This window comes from Thunnus maccoyii, chromosome 4 (assembly GCF_910596095.1).
Source record: "Thunnus maccoyii chromosome 4, fThuMac1.1, whole genome shotgun sequence".
NCBI classification, from domain to species: domain Eukaryota; kingdom Metazoa; phylum Chordata; class Actinopteri; order Scombriformes; family Scombridae; genus Thunnus; species Thunnus maccoyii.
Window position 1 is genome coordinate 27727094 of NC_056536.1, and position 18058 is coordinate 27745151.

General features: G+C 40.3%; 1 protein-coding gene across 2 annotated transcripts; it reads left to right on the forward strand.

The window, feature by feature from the left end:
* Positions 1-604: 604 nt before the first annotated feature.
* hipk1a (homeodomain interacting protein kinase 1a) lies at positions 605-14857 on the forward strand. Of its 2 annotated transcripts, none has more exons than XM_042409378.1 (16): positions 605-1054; positions 2893-3626; positions 4649-5022; positions 5123-5246; positions 5874-5993; positions 6106-6192; positions 6439-6620; positions 6725-6875; positions 7628-7832; positions 8127-8245; positions 10176-10324; positions 10436-10588; positions 11601-11771; positions 11942-12135; positions 12410-12540; positions 13730-14857. In XM_042409378.1, the coding sequence occupies exons 2-16, from the start codon at positions 2895-2897 to the stop codon at positions 14147-14149; spliced, it is 3312 nt and encodes a 1103-aa protein (XP_042265312.1). In that variant the 5' UTR covers positions 605-1054; positions 2893-2894; the 3' UTR covers positions 14150-14857. The 2 variants fall into 2 exon arrangements, with proteins under 2 accessions (XP_042265312.1, XP_042265311.1); XM_042409377.1 differs by having other exon boundaries at positions 607-1054; positions 10173-10324.
* Positions 14858-18058: the final 3201 nt, after the last annotated feature.

An 18058-nucleotide genomic window follows, 5' to 3' on the forward strand; every position in this document is an offset into this window, starting at 1 on the left:
ATAAACTTATAATACATTATTGCACAGAAGGAGGACGGTAGATTCTGTCTCCGCCACTTACATTGTAAGTGCATTATGAATAATGGTCAGTATGAACAGGAGGAATGATAACAGCAAGAATAACCTGATTAAATGCTTATTTGGACACCTGACTTGTTTGTTGTTGTCATTGTTTTTCTTCTGTCCCCCCTCCCCCTTTCCCTCTCTCTTTCTCTCTCTCAACCCAACCGGTCAAAGCAGATGGCCGCCCACCAAGAGCCGGGGTCTGCTTGAGGTTTCTACCCGTTAAAGGGGAGTTTTTCCTTACCGCTGTCGCCAAGTGCTTGCTCATGGGGGAATTGTTGGGTCTCTGTAAATTAAAGAGTACGGTCTTGACCTGCTCTATGTGAAAAGTGCCTTGAGATGACTTCTGTTGTGATATGGCGCTATATAAATAAAGATTGATTGATTGATTGATTGATTGACTGTTGTTTAAAGACAGTCTAGAAAATTGTTTACCTGTCCTTTAAGTAGCCTACATCTCTACGCAGACTAATGAGCTTACTTACATTCCGTCACTGCCTCTCCCACCTTTATATTCAGCTGCAGTTTACGATTCTTAAAGCAGATGTAAAATGTGCTCCAATATTGAGTCATAGACGATCTTTGATTCCATCTTTGTAACCATGCCAACGGTCCCGGCCGTTGACGTCTGTCACGTCCCGCCGTTACGTCGGCAGGGTAGGAAGTACGGCGAGCAGTCAGTCCGCGATGATGGAGCTCTGTCAAGGCGACAGCGCTCACGATGAAGATATCTGACATTTCGAGGGACATCATGCACATTTTGCCTGCTTGACACGCGATGTAACTCTTGAGTCAGATATGACTCGGATGCTTGTAGCTGGCAGTTAGCTTAGCGCTCATCCATCCTGCTACATACAGCCGGAGCTCCAGCAGCAGGCGGCTAGCAGCTCAGCTGATCCGCTGCAGCACCTCACACAGCCCGGACAGGAGAAGATGAGGAGGAGGCCTTAAATGTAGGATCGGCGGCGGTGTGTTCACTTATCAGATACAGGTATTGTCATTCATGAATAGTTAAAGTCTCAGTGCTGTGATTTACCGACAGCAGTCATTGTTATTTTTGTTAGTGTGTGTGATCCAAGTGGGGCATTAAAGGTAGACTATAGGTAGACAACAGTGGTGGAAAGTAACTAAGTACATGTACTCAACTACTGTACTTAAGTACGATTTTAAGGTACTTGTACTTTACTTGAGCATTTTCATTTTATGCTACTTTATGCTTCCACTCCATTACATTTTAGGGAGAAATATTGTACTCTCTACTCCACTACATTTATTTGACAGCTTTAGTTACTTTTCAGAATACAATTTTACATATAATATCACAATGATGAGCTTATAAATTACACTGGAATGTTAAAGATCCCCTCCAGACATGTTTTAAGATGTATCTACTTTGAATAATGTGTATCTGGTATGTTTTTTCCACCAACAAAGTTTAAATATCTTGTGAAAATCCTTAAAATTACATTTACCTCTTTTCCCTCATTAAAAAAAGTCCAGAATCTATGAATATATTTAGTTTTAAGTTTAACTGGTGGATGCAAGATGTCTCCTTCTTCACTGTTAAGTCCATTCTCAGTGTTTGTGCACTGGAGGCTTCAAAACTGTTTCTGTATCACACTTATGTAAGTTGCATATTGGACCAGGATCGGCTTCCAAATTAGTTGTGATGTCATAAATCAGGCTAGTAGGCTCGTCCCTTAAAATCAGATTTTTAATGAGCACAGAGAAACTTTCCACTTTCAGCAGACGGATGTGAAAACAGCCATCTAGTGTCAAACTCAACTCAACTGCACATCTTTTTGCACAGTGAAGCTCAAACATTCAACTGTAGGAACAAGAAAAAACAGTTTTGAGAGGAGGGGACTTTAAGATTAAACCAGTGGTTCCCAAACTTTTTGGCTTTTGGCCCCATACAAAAATCAGTGTGTAGTTGTGTCTCCTTGTCATGTTTCAGATGGCAGAGTTGCTAGAAGCTCCACCAAAGAGACATCTAAATTCCTCTAAATTTCCCTTCATATAACTGTTGAACTGCTGAAAATAGTCCCCAACAAGGAAATTACTGTTCAAGCTGTTCAAGGAAATTACTGAGCCTTTTTAGAAAAAAATGAAACTAAATATTTGTGACCTGTTTTTAAAGACTTTTATTTTCAGAAGGATGCCACAGGCTTGAATATGAGAGCCACAGACAGATAAGGGTAGTCAGAGAGTCTTCTCATGGGGTTTGTGGACAATAACAAAAATATAAAATATTGCCAGCTAGGGCTGCAACAATTTATCAATGAATCGATCAACAGAAAATGAATTGCAACTATTTCAATTATTGATTAATCATTTGTCATTTTTTAAGCAAAAATGTTCTGTGGTTCTAGCTTCTTAAACATTTGCTGTTTTTTTCATATTTATTTTGGACTGCTATTCAGACAAAATAAGTAAATTGAATACATCAGTGTGGGCTTTAAGAAATTGTGAATGCAATTCTTTCACATTTCATTGATTAAACGATTAATTGAGAAAATTATTTGCAGATTAATCAAAAATAATCGTTAGTTGCAGCCCTATCACCAGCCTAATTGTTACAATTTACACCAATTTACCACTCAAATCCTTGTAATCTGCCTAAAAAAGAACTTCTTCAACTGTATTATATGTACAAGCAGCTTGTGAGGGTTAAAAATATTTTCTGTTTGAACAAGGACTAAAAAAATAAAAGGCAGGGGCTGTCCTCCTAAATCAAGTGAGCTGCACTAGTTGGATCCATTTCACTTGTTTCAAGGTGTTTTAGATGTCTGATTGATGGTTGTTGCCGATCTTTAATCTCGTCCACAGACATGGCGTCCCAGCTCCAGGTGTTCTCCTCTCCCTCTGTGTCCTCCAGTGCCTACTCTCGTTCAAAGAGGCTTAAAGTAGAGAACCCTGCCTGGGATGTATCCAACCAGCTGGGGGACAATGGTTACTACCAGCAGAGCCCCACGCAGGGAGCTGCACCCTCCACTTCTGGCTCCAACTTCAACCCGGTGTACAATGCCAACCAGGTGCACCCGCCAACAGCAGGCTCCAGGGAGCAGACGGTGGTGCGGGCAGCAGACAGCACAGGTAGCCTCCGCGGACCTCCCTCCTCCTCCTCCTCCTCGTCCTCCTCCAGCCGCCGCATCAAGGATGCAGAGTCCTCCTCCCAGCCGTGCGACCTCTACCACAAGCAGTACAGCTTGAAGCGGAAAAGCGAGGAGGTGGACAGCAGCGACAGCGTCCAGATACTGGAAGAGCTCTCAGCCCCCGTTGTGTCAAACCGCACCGGTGGTGGAGGAGGGACCACCACAGCTCAGTCCATAGCACATTCCACTTCTACTACGAAGAGCAGCAACTCCCACAGCGAGGGCGACTACCAGCTGGTCCAGCACGAGATTCTGTGCTCGATGTCCAACAGTTACGAGGTGCTCGAGTTCCTGGGACGCGGCACCTTCGGCCAGGTGGCAAAATGCTGGAAGCGTGGCACAAATGAGATTGTGGCGATCAAAATCTTGAAGAACCATCCCTCTTATGCTCGACAAGGTCAAATTGAAGTGAGTGTGTTGTGTTGAAAAGAAAAGGAACTCCAGGGCAGATAGATTCAGATTTGTTTTATTTTTATCATTCATGTCATATGTATTTCATACACTTGGCAGAATAAAAAGGCGTTTCTCATATGGTGTATGTGCCAAGACACAAGACAAAACAGACAAAAAAACCAACATTCAGTTAAAAGAGACAACATACAGTTAAAAAGACAACATTCAGGATAGAAAAGCTGTTCTCACTCTTTAACCCTTTGCACCTGGTTCTCAAATAAACAGCAGTCATTGAAATCTAAAGACAAAGATGCTCATTATAACTTCAGACGTTGCCTGATAATTATCGCATTTGGAAGTTTGGGTATCAAAAGTAATCCAGTGATAATTCAACAATAACATCTGTGTGTACAGTGCAAACAGGAACTGCTAATAGCAAATTCTGTATTACTTTTCATAATGCAAATTAGCCAAAATATAAACAAATCTTGGCTAAAAAATGTCCACTGGGGTCTCACTGACTGCCTTCTGCTTCCTTCCCCCAAAGCATTATGGGAACTGTAGTTCCAAAACTTACAACATGATTATTTCAAATTATTTTTCATATTATTAAAGATCAGAATGTCCCATCAACATGGTTCTTATATTACTGGAACAGTGACACTCTCCTCTATGCATCCATTCACATACAGATGTTTGCTCTTTACTGAAAATTGTGGACATACACACAAAAAACAAACAATTTTTAATCGCATGAAGCTGGAAATTTTATTTTAATGAAAACTATCCTAGAACATGTGCAACTTGCATTTAGAAGCCCAACTTATTGTGAAAAATAATAATACACAGTATGGCATGTCTGGCTAAGACACGTAGTCACTATGCTGAAAGCCTGGAAACAAAGGGATAGAAAAGTGAGCAAAAAATCAGAGGGTTCAAAGGGTTAAAATACAAAATGTGGTGACCTAATGTTTTCTCCATTAATGAAGACATTGTATCTTAATCTTCTTCTCCTTCCTCCTTGTGCTCTACTGTAGGTGAGCATCCTTAGCCGGCTGAGCACAGAAAACGCTGATGAGTTCAATTTTGTGCGCTCATACGAGTGTTTCCAGCACAAGAACCACACGTGCCTTGTGTTTGAGATGCTGGAGCAGAACCTCTACGACTTCCTGAAGCACAGCAAGTTCAGCCCTCTGCTACTCAAATGTATACGGCCTATTCTGCAGCAAGTGGCCACGGCACTGATGAAGCTGAAAAGCCTGGGGTTGATCCATGCCGACCTGAAGCCAGAAAACATTATGTTGGTTGACCCTCTGAGGCAGCCGTACAGGGTGAAAGTCATTGATTTCGGCTCTGCCAGCCACGTGTCCAAAGCTGTTTGCTCCACATACCTGCAGTCACGCTACTACAGGTAAGACTGTACAGTAAGTACAGTACATCATTCATTGGGTCTGTAATATGTAAATAACCTGCTGTGATCTTGTCATTTGTCCATTCTGATGTACTCGCAGAGCTCCAGAGATCATTCTGGGCCTTCCTTTCTGTGAAGCGATCGACATGTGGTCTTTGGGATGTGTCATTGCTGAGCTATTCTTGGGTTGGCCCCTCTATCCCGGAGCCTCCGAGTATGATCAGGTCAGCTGCAACGCTCTCACAAATACCTTAAAAGTCACATTTATTTCCTGCTTAATAGGAAATGGTTGTAAAGCAGCATACACAAAGTGTGAAAAGGGGTGATCACTGTTGATGGCAGTTCAGTCATAGCAACTTTGTTGAGGTGTCAACACATGAGTTTAAAGTGTGTTTTGATTTAAACACTTTTTGTGGCGCCCAGTTAGTTAAGGGTTAAGATGCTGACGATGAGCTGCAACATCCTTGGTTCAAGTCCAGTGGGACCTTTATTGCATCTCTTTCTCCCTCATTTCCTGTCATCTTTCTACTATTGCTATCTAGTAAAGTCATAAAATACACAGAAAAATACTTTAAAAAATGCTTTTCTTGCTTATAAATAATTAGAAAATCTCAAAACATGTGAGTGGGGACATGTGAGAGTTCCTCTACAATAATTACCTACCAGATTGTTTGCATTTCATTGCATTGTGAGTCTTAATATTTAAATCAAGACCCCTTCACAGGTCGACACAACCAGTCGGCATAAACTGTATTAACTGCTATTGATCACAGATACACTGTTGGTAACAAGATTTACATTTGTCATACATTATTAACTGACAGATTGTTTTTTTTGTTTGTCTCCCTCAGATTCGTTACATTTCTCAGACGCAGGGCCTTCCAGCAGAGTACCTGCTCAGTGCAGGAACCAAGACCAGCCGTTTTTTCAACAGAGGCCCCGACTCGAGCTACCCCCTCTGGAGACTCAAAGTAAGCGTCTCCGCAGAGATTCAGCCCACAGAGACGTCACATAACATTATATCTACCATAAACCTAAAATATATACATGTACTGAGGTGTTGTTGTGGTTATTTTTCTGCAGACCCCTGCAGAGCACGAGGCAGAGATGGGGATAAAGTCGAAAGAGGCGAGAAAATACATCTTCAACTGTCTTGATGATATGATGCAGGTGAGAAAGGAACTGTTTAATCTCAGATTAGCATTTACAGAACTGTTTCCTTGTTGCTGGAACTGATTATTTTATAATTTCCCCCTCTAGGGATGTAAAGTAGGACACATAACTTCTGTGTGTAACTGCTGTATCACTGTACTTTTACTATTAACAGAATTTTTCAATATCCTAGATAGTGATGCTGTCAGGTATATTAAAACCTTTTGAATGTTGCAGTTTGACTTATTTCCTGTCCCTCTGCAGGTGAACATGACAAACCTGGAAGGGACAGACATCTTGGCGGAGAAGGCCGACAGACGGGAGTTCATAGATTTGCTGAAGAAGATGTTGACTCTAGATGCAGACAAACGGATCACGCCCATGAAGACACTGAACCACCCCTTCGTTACCATGACGCACCTGCTGCACTTCCCTCACAGCTCGCAGTAAGCCATTTGTAGTGATTGTGTTGGCCTTGATTTAACATTGTTCCCATGATTCCACTTGATTGATTGAGCTCCTGTATGACCATTTTTTGTTCATGTTACAGTGTGAAGTCCTGCTTCCAAAATATGGACATATGCAAACGCAGATGCAGCGCCTTCGAGAATGGAAAAAATATGTTTGCCAGCAACAACACCCCAAGTGCAGCCACCAACCTCACAGTCACCTTCAGCAGCCAACTGAACCAGCACAATCAGGTGAGTTTTGATCACCTTTTTAAGATTTGAAACATTTCTCTTGTTGATCCAGTTTTCATTTGTTGCAGGTTATATATCGTGAGCTTTGTAAAGTGAGGGCTCATTTATCTACAGTTTTGTGCTTCATTTCTATGCATAGAATCTGATTTATCACTTTCTTCTTGTGCTTGAGAATGATGAAAATATGCAGAGATGTGCATTTCTGTTTTTATTTGGTAAACAAGTTAATCATGTCTTTCAGGGTGAAATTATACCTTCATTGCCTCAATTTCATCTTGTTTCTCTTGTACTGCATCACTGAGCACTTGTGGCTCCATATTAGAGATTCAGAGGATCTGTCAGTCACACTCGGTTGAATCAATCTGCATTAATGACTGCATTTTATATTGCTGGGAAGCTTTCCCACATGCCTGCTCCCGGGATGCTTAAGTATATTAACCATATGGTCTGTGATGTTTTCTTTCTCAGCTGCTACTTTTGTCCACAAGTAACTCAACAATAAATCAACCATATTTGGCATTTCCATATGTTAATCTGAATTCTGTATGTTAGATTAATGTAGAACAGGTGAGATTTATCATTGTCCATATTGCATGTTTGATAACACCAATTTGCTTTTTCGTATAAATGGTTTCCACACACACATTTAGCATTGATGTGTAAATCATAAATGAGGCTGCTGGACTTTCTGACTGTACTTTACTCATCATTTCAGGCATTAAATACTCTTTTCTGCATGTTTTGTCTGCCAGATGGCTTCAACAGGAGGCCAGTCCCTGTCCCTCAGCAGTAATGTCCCGTTGCTGAACTACCAGCCCGGCCTTTACCAGCAGGCCACCATAAACATCCCTGGCCTGGCCCAGCAGGGCGTGCCCCTGCAGACCAGACCCACCCAGCTCTGTACCCAGACCGAGCCCTTCCAGCAAACCCTCATCGTTTGCCCACCCACCATCCAGGGTGAGAAAGCAAGATGTTAGTGTTGCTTCAAAGAAAAGAAATCTCATTTTACACTTACATATTACAATGTAGAAATTATAATAATATGACCACCAGACATGAGGGCAATAACTAGAATTTAAAAAAATGTATTTGTCCGTTTTTATCACAGAAAAGAGAAACAAAAGGAAAATAACATATTTTGATATTTTGCTTTTGTGCTGCTAACTTCAGAATTCACACATTTCTCATGCACTATATGTAGTATTTCTCTTTTTTTACATAATATAATCTGCCTCCATCTTCTTCTTACAGGTCTTCAAACATCCAATAAGCCCTCTGGTTACCCAGTGAGGATGGACAACTCAGTACCTTTAGTTCCTCAGAACCAGTCGTCCCAGCCTCTTCACATCCAGCCTAGCATGCTGGCACAGGTAGGACCCGCTGCATGACTACCAGGGTTTGGCTTTGATGGAGTTTTATTGAATCTGAGTCCAGTATTGAATCCAGTATTGAATCCATCTACTGAATGAATCAAAATCAGTAATGCGGGCTGCAGGAATATGTGTAGCAGATGTGAAACTTAGCACCAGAGAAGGCAGAGAAACACTGCTTTAATTTGATTTAATAACTAAGTTTAATTTGATGGTGACATTAATGTCACATTCAGCGCTGGCTAAAAATGAAAAGCTGCTACCAGAATGTTTTGCACATCGCAAAATTAAAAAAGTGAAGAGAGGTAAAAAGTTTGAATGAGATTCGTCAGCCTTGTAGCTTAGTGAATCCAGGAATTTTATCAGCCGGGACCCAGATCCAAAATGCAAGTGGCCACTGTATCATAATTGGTCATTTATGTTTTCTTTTTTTTTTTTTGCATGCCAAAAACCATTCAGTCCTCTCCACTCCAAATAAAACTCTCAAAATGACACTTGTTCTGGTGTTCCCACAAATTGAGAACTCTTGATCAAGTGCGGCTCCGCAAACAAAGACTCCCCCCTCTTTGGGATTCAGTAGAATACGGAGCAGGTCCAAGACCACATTAAGACGGTTAAATTTAAAAACTCATCTTTTTCTCTCTATTTCAGCCCTTCATCCATACAGATTAGAATAGAGGAAAACAGTGTTTTTCTCAAATTTGAGAGCACACTTTCACATGCACAAAGTTGCGAGTGACGTGATACACATTCCTGCCAATGATTTCACACTATTCCACTAATCAACACCTGGCAGTAACACACCAATAAATGTATTTATATGCCAGCAAAATGCTGATAAGAAGACCATAAACTGTAAACAATGCAGGTTTCAAATTGTTTGAAAATAAAATCAGTTTTGCAAATGTTCCATGTGGAAGGAAATGCATTCAACACCAGAATGTAAAGAGAACTTAAATTATAAAGAAGAAAAATCCAATGTGTTCCTTTTAATTTGGCATTTTGACTACAGCAGATGGATCCTTTTAAAGCTTCCCTACAAAATGCTGACTGCCACACTGTGTTTTCTCAAGTGAAAACACTTTTGTAAATATCAAAAGTCATCACAGAAGAAATTTTCAAAGATTCCTTCAAACTTGTCTATAGAACTCTGGCGTCCCCTAGTGGTAGTGTCAAACAAAAAAGACTGGCAGACAGCAATGCACACTATTATAAAGCTCTGAAAGCTTCCGCCAATATTTATTTTAGTTAAAAAACGCAATATAACAAATGTCAGCAAGAGTCAAAATAGCATTGTGACCAGCTTTAACATCGTCATTTCTTTCTTGCTCTTATCTCAGACAAACACATTCCTTTCAATTTCAGGTTGGCTGTCTTGTTACTGGACACTCTGTTTTCCACAGCGCAGGACTGTCTGGCATGCACGTTTGGCTCAGGATTGAAATGTGGTTTTTTTTCTGTCTTTCTGTGAGCTTGGTTTGACCTGCTGTGACTCAGGGTATTTACTGCTTGTTGATTCGCTTCTAGCACATTTTCCTCTCAGCGGTAACAAATGCAGCTCTCTGGTGGCGGTGACATCTCAATTGTGTTCAGCTTGTCAATGTGTCAGGGCTCATTTTAAATGTGACATCTGAGGTGAAAGTGTGTTGTACTTCTTGTGGAACATGCTGGATGTCTTGGTGTTTGACACTTGGGAACCTTTTGTGTATGTGTACAGACTGCATGTTCTCATTATGTTTTCTCTTTCAGTTCAGAAAATATCTCCGCTGTCTATTCCACTGTGGTCGACTGTTACTCTGCACTGTTTATCCTCTTCTTACAGTGTCACTGCTGAAATTTAAGGTTTTTGAAAATAGACCAAGTGACATCTAGCCCTTGCCATTTTTAAGATGTGCTTATGTGTGTGTGTGTGTGTGTGTGAATACAGCAGGGCTGGCCAGCAGGCACACAACAGATCCTCATCCCTTCCACATGGCAGCAGATGCCTGGCATGGCCATCCATAACCCTGGGCAGGCCGTAGTGCCCGACTCACCCATGGGAGCCCCTGTCTCCGATAGTCAACAAGCTTCTGGCTGGAGGTGAGAGTCTGTCTTTCGTTCTAATGTCAAAATATAATGGGACATTTAGTAAAACATCAGTCAGGCAAACAGAAGTGATAGTTGAGCTAAATGTGTTCTTGCTTTTCTTAGGGGTCGTCACGGCAGCCAGTACGATGGAGGCAGCCAGCAGGACTCTGGCGTGGGCCGTCACGCTGCCTCCCAAAGCCACAGCACCGGGGCCGCTCACTCAAGATCCCAACAGGGCAAGAGGTCAAAGGCTCGACATGCTGAGAGCAGAGCCAGGTATCCTGTCAGACTGTCACACAGTCACCTCATCTACATGTTGTTGGGGGGAAGGTTGACTAAAAATTGTAGTGTTGGTGGTTCGATCTCCTTGAGTAAAAGACGTTATGGACAATTGATTTACTGATTCTTTTCTTGATTAATGAATCAATCAATGTCAGTAAAAAATGTCGGAAAATAGAGAGAAATGCTCAACACAAACACAAAGTTGAACTTTATACTAAAAAAGACTTTGGGAGACTTGATTTGATTAACTCAGACTGCTGAAGCCTCATATTTGATTACATGGAATAAGATATATCAGACTTTGGATACATACTAATACTTCTAAGTAGGATCTATACATGAGATTTGTTGACAATATGAAAAATCGCCAGTCATATCCTTTAAGACAGACATTGGAAAATTTGTTAACTTATCCTTTAAAGAGCCACACAGTTGCACTGGATGACTTGATGTTCCTTCATTATCATGAAAACACACACACAGCAGTTTATTCTGCATCAATCCCTCATACACCATTCTGCTGGAAATACTAGAACCAAATGTGTATCAATCCGCAGCTGAAAATAGTCCCCAACAAATGCACCGTCTACACCAGTCTGAGTAATGTTTGTTAAAAATTACAGTGTCCAGCTGTTCTAGGAAATTATTTGGCATTTTATAAAAATAAAGTAGGCTACATATTTTTGACTCATATTTAAAGATTTCAATAGGAATGAATGGGAAGTCAGAAAGTATAGAGACATGATTAACAATAATAATAAAAAAAAAAAATCCCACAACATCACCAGCCTTATCCTTTAAGTGCAAGTTGACACCATCGACTTTCTTGTTTTATTCGAACAGTCAAAAAACCAAAGATATTCAGTTTACTATCACACCAGTCAAAGAAAATCAGCAAATCCTCAAAATGGCGAATCTGGAATTAGAAACATTTTGACATTTTGCCTGAAAACAGTCTTCAATGATTAAGATGATTCAGTGAGAGAGCGTCTTTTTCCCCCTCCAGGCCTGTGTCGTCAGTGCTTTCGTCCACCACTGTGGTCCACAACACTTCTACTTTGGCCGGTGATCAGTCTCAGCCAATCGTCATCTCTGACACGCCAAGTCCTGCCGTCAGCATCATCACCATCCACAGCGACTCAGAGGACGAAGATGACAGGAAGTTCCCTGCTGCCTGGTGAGCTCATTTCCTGTCCAGACAAATTTTATTAGACTGTTTGGCCCATTTTCAAGCAATTTTGGACATATTATATTTCAGTAGACTTATATTTTTCACACTTTGAGAAAAATTGAGAGGTTTTATTTAGCTGAAATTTTTGTTTACTCTTCTCTTATCCTCTCCCACAGCTCTGGAACGAGCCAGAGGACCAACGTGATTAGCTGTGTGACGGTACACGACTCCCACGACTCTGACTCTTCCACCAGCAGCCCCCTCAGCCCCAAGACCTCCTCGCAGCCCACCAAGTCTCTGGCCGTCATCATGCCCTCTGTGAAGAGCCAGCCTGGGGAGAGCACAACCCACAAAGCTCCAGCAGCTCCAGGTCCTCCAAGGCACTTCACTGCCTAACTCGAAACATAAAGTCCTCATTTATTTGCTCTATATCCAGCAATGAATATTCTTCTAACAGTGAAGCCTCCGAACATATTCATTGTATTTTAAATAACTAGATGTGGTTGCAAGTTACATCATTGGATACATTTTTCTGTTGACAGGATTAACTTTTAACTGAAATGACAGATCCATTTTACTTCCAACATCTGTAAGCGATACTCTTCTTAGTGCTCACATTCTTCTGTGTGGTTTTGCACCAATAGATCAAGCTACAAGTGGCTCTAGTAAGGCCAAGAAGGGGTCATCTCAGCAGTCCAGTCGGCCAGGAGACTCCAACACGGAGCGCCATCAGCGGGCTGCATCCAGCAGATCTCAGCCTCTCAACTTGAGTCAGGTAACAGGTTTTCAATGCAGCGAGGGCCTCTTCAAGAAAGCAGGTTTAACAAAGTCAGAGCCTTGCAAGTATGAACATGCTTCGAGTTATGCAAGATCCATTTCACACGTCATTGCATTATGGAGTCACCTGAAAATACTTAAAGAGGATTTATTAAGCTTTTCTTTCATTTACTGTATACACTGTTATGATGTTGGATGTCTGTGTCAAACATGGTCAATGTTCTAAAACCTCAGGTGAAAGTATGATTGTGCTTGAACATGTACGGATGTATTTCAGTAGTTTCCATTTTAAGCAAAGAACAAGAAAAAAGTCCTGCTACTGTTTGTAGCCTCTTGAGCCACAAAGCTAACCGATCAGAACTGAGTGGGCTCATCGGGAGCAGGGCCTTAAAGAGACAGGAGCTAAAACGACTGAGACACTGCATAAAGAGTCAGTAGAAGATAAATAAGGAGTTTTTTTAACTGTAAATCACGCAAAGATATTCCAGTAGAACCCCAGAATAAAAATATAGACCTGGAAATGTGCATGATACATCCCCTTAAACCCAATACAAGCACAAGCTGCGGTCTGTGTTCTAGCTTGGGTCGCTATAGCATGAAACAACAAGACAAAGTGGACCCCTTTCGTTTGGGTTTACTTCTGCTCAAAACAATCTGCTGACTAGTTCAACGAAGCTCTAGCTGAACTTTGTCACTTCATTCAGACAGAAATTCTATTCTTCCTCTGTGAGTAATTCAGAGATCGCAGCTCGTATCTTCAGTGTTTTCTTTTTTTCCTTCTTTATGCAATGTTTGTTTACAACCGTGGTCATGGAAACGCTCTGATTAGATTTAACTAGCCTTCACTGGTGTGCAAGAGCTCATGTTGAGTATGTTCACAGAATGTTTGTTTCTGCCAGCTGGACCAGATGTTGGCATTTGCTTACTTGCGTGGAGCCTAAAAGAGACTGCTCAAGCCTAATATTTGCTTCAGCATCTGTTACATTAGAGCCATGATAGGAAGGGATCTCTTTATGACTAGTATGAACGAGAGGAATGAGCTTTTTCAGTGTATACAATTGTTCAAAAAACGTGAATCTATCTTTAAACAAACTGAAACATGCTTTCTGGAACAGACCCCTGCTGTCTGCTCCACGTGAATCTATAAAGAGTGTGTTTGCAGAGTTCAGCGTTCTCTGTTGTTTCAGGTACAGCAGTCTGTGATGTCATCATCTCATGACCAAACAGGAAGCAGTACATCTCTGAGGCGGCAGCCCACATACCCTCCTCCCGTCTCCTCCCACTCCTCCTACCGGCTTCATGAGAACACGCTCTTCAGCTCGACCCCTAACCTGTATGCCTACCCTGCATCCGCCGCCCTGGCCTCCGTGTCCCAGGCTGTGGACCAGATGCAAGGCGCCTCGTCCCGCCACGGCAGGGCGAGCGGGGCTTATTCTTCCCTGGCGCTGCTCCAAAAGAATGGCAGCTTAGCCCTGGGAGGGTCTACTCCGGGACAGTACGGCAACCACCACCAACAACAGCAGCAGCAGCATCAGCTGGGAGGGCAGCCTTTCCACCGTTCCAGTGCTACCTACCCCCGAAAACTCAACCAGTATCCTTACCTGTAAAGACTGATGGAGACAGACGCTGGCACCGTAGCTCTGCATGAAGACCAAATGGAGACCGAGACTAGAGACGAGCACAAGCTCATCATAGGTGGCTGTGATTGGACCTGTTTCAACTTTTCTTTATCGTCCGGTCCTTGTTTTTGAAACTTTCTCTGATTATTTTGCAAAAAATAATCACAGAATGTATTTATATTTTAATCATGGTCAGTTTAAAAAAAATCTTTTCCAACTTTACATTTTCTTTGTGTTGCATACTGTATGTTAACAGCGACAAACAGCGTAGTCTGTAAGTATTTGAACAGCGTTGTGTTGGCTCTGGACTCCAGCACACTGGATTTGAAACGAAACATTGGGCCTCGTGCAAAAACGACTCGTACAAACAGATTAATTCTGAAGAGATGAAGAGGAAAACACTAGTTTGACTTAGAATTATAATGTCATGAGTTTGAAGCGGCTATAATCAATATTTTTATAATAGCAATGTATCAAATGACTGTGTAATGTGTGAGGCGCTGCTTGTAGTGATTAACCTACAGAGAATTATCAGCGACTCTGCAGCTTTCCTCGGCTTTACGGAGCTTTATAGTGACTTTCAGCTCATTATTTAGCTGTCCAGCCACAACTGTACTGTTAACAGAGCTAAAAGAGTGAAAATTGGACTTACATTCACCAGATGGACAGAAACACGACTCTAAATGAATGAAAATGTTGCTCTGTAACAGTTTTGTGTTCACACCTTGTTTCCGCTGCCCCCAAGTGGCCAAAAAAAAAAAAGAATCAGTTAATAGCAAAATTCTTTCTGCAGATCCAGTATCATCTTCTGTAGCAGCTGTCAGTGAAACATCACCTGCAGAAGGCTATAATGCTCTATCTCCTCCATGTCAAAGCATTCCCTCTTTATTTCTGTCACACTACAGCGCTGCTCTAATGACACGTTGTTGGCAGCTGTTTTAATATATTTTAATCGTTTTGGGTCCATTACTACTGACGCCCCTAAATTTTGTTGTTTTTGTCTGCTGATTTCTGAAAACAGGACTTGTTTTTACTCTTTGGTAACATTTTTGTGGACGAAACTTTCCCACAAATGGAGCGGAATATGGAGCCTTATATGGACAAGTCAGGGGTATTGATAGCACTAATGATCAAATCTCACGACCACGCACCTCCTCATGAACAGATGACAATCATCAGGCTGAAACAAGCGATTTACGACAAGTTTGTGCAGTTAAGAGAGTTTGTTGAGTCTGACTTGGAACACTTGTACGAACAAACCTCAGAGAAAAACGTAAGAGAGTTTTAGGAGAAGATGATAAAAATGTTCTTGCATGAGGCCCAATGTGAACAAGGCTTAAATGCTGAGTTTCAGCTTTAATTTAAGGGCGTTAACATCCACATTCAATGAAACTGTGTAGGAAAGTCACTGTTTTTATATGTACAAGCCTTCAAATTCTGGTGACCAAACATAAAGCTGTAAATTCGACTACTTTCAGACTGCACTGTAAGCTGATTTTAAATGTGAAAAGCCCTAATTTTTTTATTTTATTTAAGAAATGTGTGTTGAGGAGAAACTGGAATTCGACTCTTTAACACTAACTGTTCTGCTGCTGTCATTTATTATTTTGTCAGAATCATCAAATAATGTTTTAAAGGTTTCATTTACACAGTCGCCTTACTTATTTAGGCCAATTTCTTTTGTTATTTTAACTTTTAATATGTCAGCACGTTGTGATTAAGTTAGTATGTTGTGTGTTTTCTTTATGAATGTATTGTGTGTTTGTTATCTGTACTATAAAAACAAATGGAGAACGTAAGCTATGTACTGTACTGTATAACGATGTGTCACTGTGCTCTTCAAATGTTTTAATTCTGTTTTAGTACTGGCCACTGACTTAATTATATTTGTATGTTTAGTATGTTGAATGACGCGGTGCTTTTCAGTGTAGAGTAGCGTGTTGGTATTCAGAGGGGGGTTGTTGTGTTTTTTACAGTTTTGAAGTTGTAGTTAAGGTCGCATGTGTCTGACATGGAGTAGCATTCAAGAGAGGTTTTGTAAACTGCAGCCGCACTGATTTTGTCCGCATTGCTCGCAGGAAGACGGTGCAATGTCATGTTTAATTTGTACGACAACACACATCAATGATATTTGGAGAAAATGTAAAAGCTCTTGTCTTGTGAAGTGATGTCTGTGAAGTAAAGCGTTGCACATAAAATCTGATTGATCACGTAAAAGTTGAAGCCATTTAGATTCAATAATTGTGAAATTCACATTAATGCGTTTTTGAATTGTGAATAATCAAATCTGACGACGGTGATTCATGAAAATACGAATTGATGTTATGTTTACTGCTTCTAAGCAAATCATTGGTTTGGTGAAATGATGGTTGTTCTTACAATCCTGCTGTGTTGTGAAGTGCTACATTACATAGAACACACAATGAACCTTAACCCGTATATACGCAATAAAATCTTCTCAAAACTGAATTCAGGACTCATTTATGATTCAAAATAAATAATTCTTATAAATCTACATAATCTCATACATATCCAAACTATGATATGATTTAGAGAATATACATTATCTTACGACAGCAAAATATTGCCAAAAGAACCAACTTATGAGTTAAAGTTATCTGCTGAGTGTGAGCAATAACATGCATTTATCAAGTGACTTACAGCGAAGTGTAAAATTAACTCATATGTATTCTCAGAGAAGGAATAGTCAGAGATCTGGGATCTGTATTGTAAATCTTAAGTAAAATTACAAAAGTATTAGTTGCAAATTTTGCTCAAAATATCAAAAGTAAAAGTATCAATTCAAAATGGCAACACATAGTTATACATGTATTATATTTACACATTCATACAGTGCCTTTAAAAAAGTATTAACACTCTGGAAGGTTTCATGTTTTAACTTTTAACATTGAATCAAAGGTTATTTAATGTGGATTTTTTTTTACACTGATCAACAGAAAAAAAATGTAATTAAATAAAATTAATGAATCATTAATAAAGACATTTAATAAAGTGAAAACATGTATCCAAAGTGATCTAAATGAATTACAAATATATTATTGAAATATTTCAAAATACATCAGTTTTACAGTTTTACATCTAGATCTGAAAAGTAACTACAGCTATGAAATAATTCTAGTCGTAGTACAATATTTCCCTTGTAAATATTCAAGTAAAGTACAAGTACTCAAAATTGTACTTAAGTACAATACTTGAGTAAATGTTGCTGTCATGATGTTCATTCCACTCTACTGTGTGCCTGCCATATTGTACATCCTTTTAAACAACACCTTACAGTTTATTACAGCAAATGCTTATAATTTTTAAAACGTTATTTTTTGTGTGTGAAATCTATAAGTCTATATGAATTATTCACATGTGAAACTAGAATTTACATTTCCTGAAGAAAATGTGTGTGATTGCTGCAGCTGATTAAACTGCCAGCTGCCAGGTTTTCTGGACAGTTTTCACACCACTGCAATGCATGCTGGGAAGTATATTCAAATAAGCTAACACTGTGTCTAAACAACCCAATTAAAAGAGAGGAGATCAGGGGCCTGCACTACGAAGCAAGTTCAACATATCCAGGATATCTTTTCGTTATCTGGCTTCACTGAGCCTAACATTGGCCGTCACAATAACCAGTACTATGAAGCTGGTTATCAACTACCTCAGTCAACTCTGGGTTTTCCTATCCAGCTAGGAGCAAATTCATGTGAAAGACATGGGGTTGCTAATTACGAGCGACATCATCAGGACCATGAATGAAAAACTTAATATGATATGAAACAGTGATATGAAGTACCTACGAAAAACTGCTGTTTTAGGGCTAGCAAAAAGTCATATTCAGCAAAGTGAAATGTAAATGACAGACTAATCATACAACAGAATAAGAAG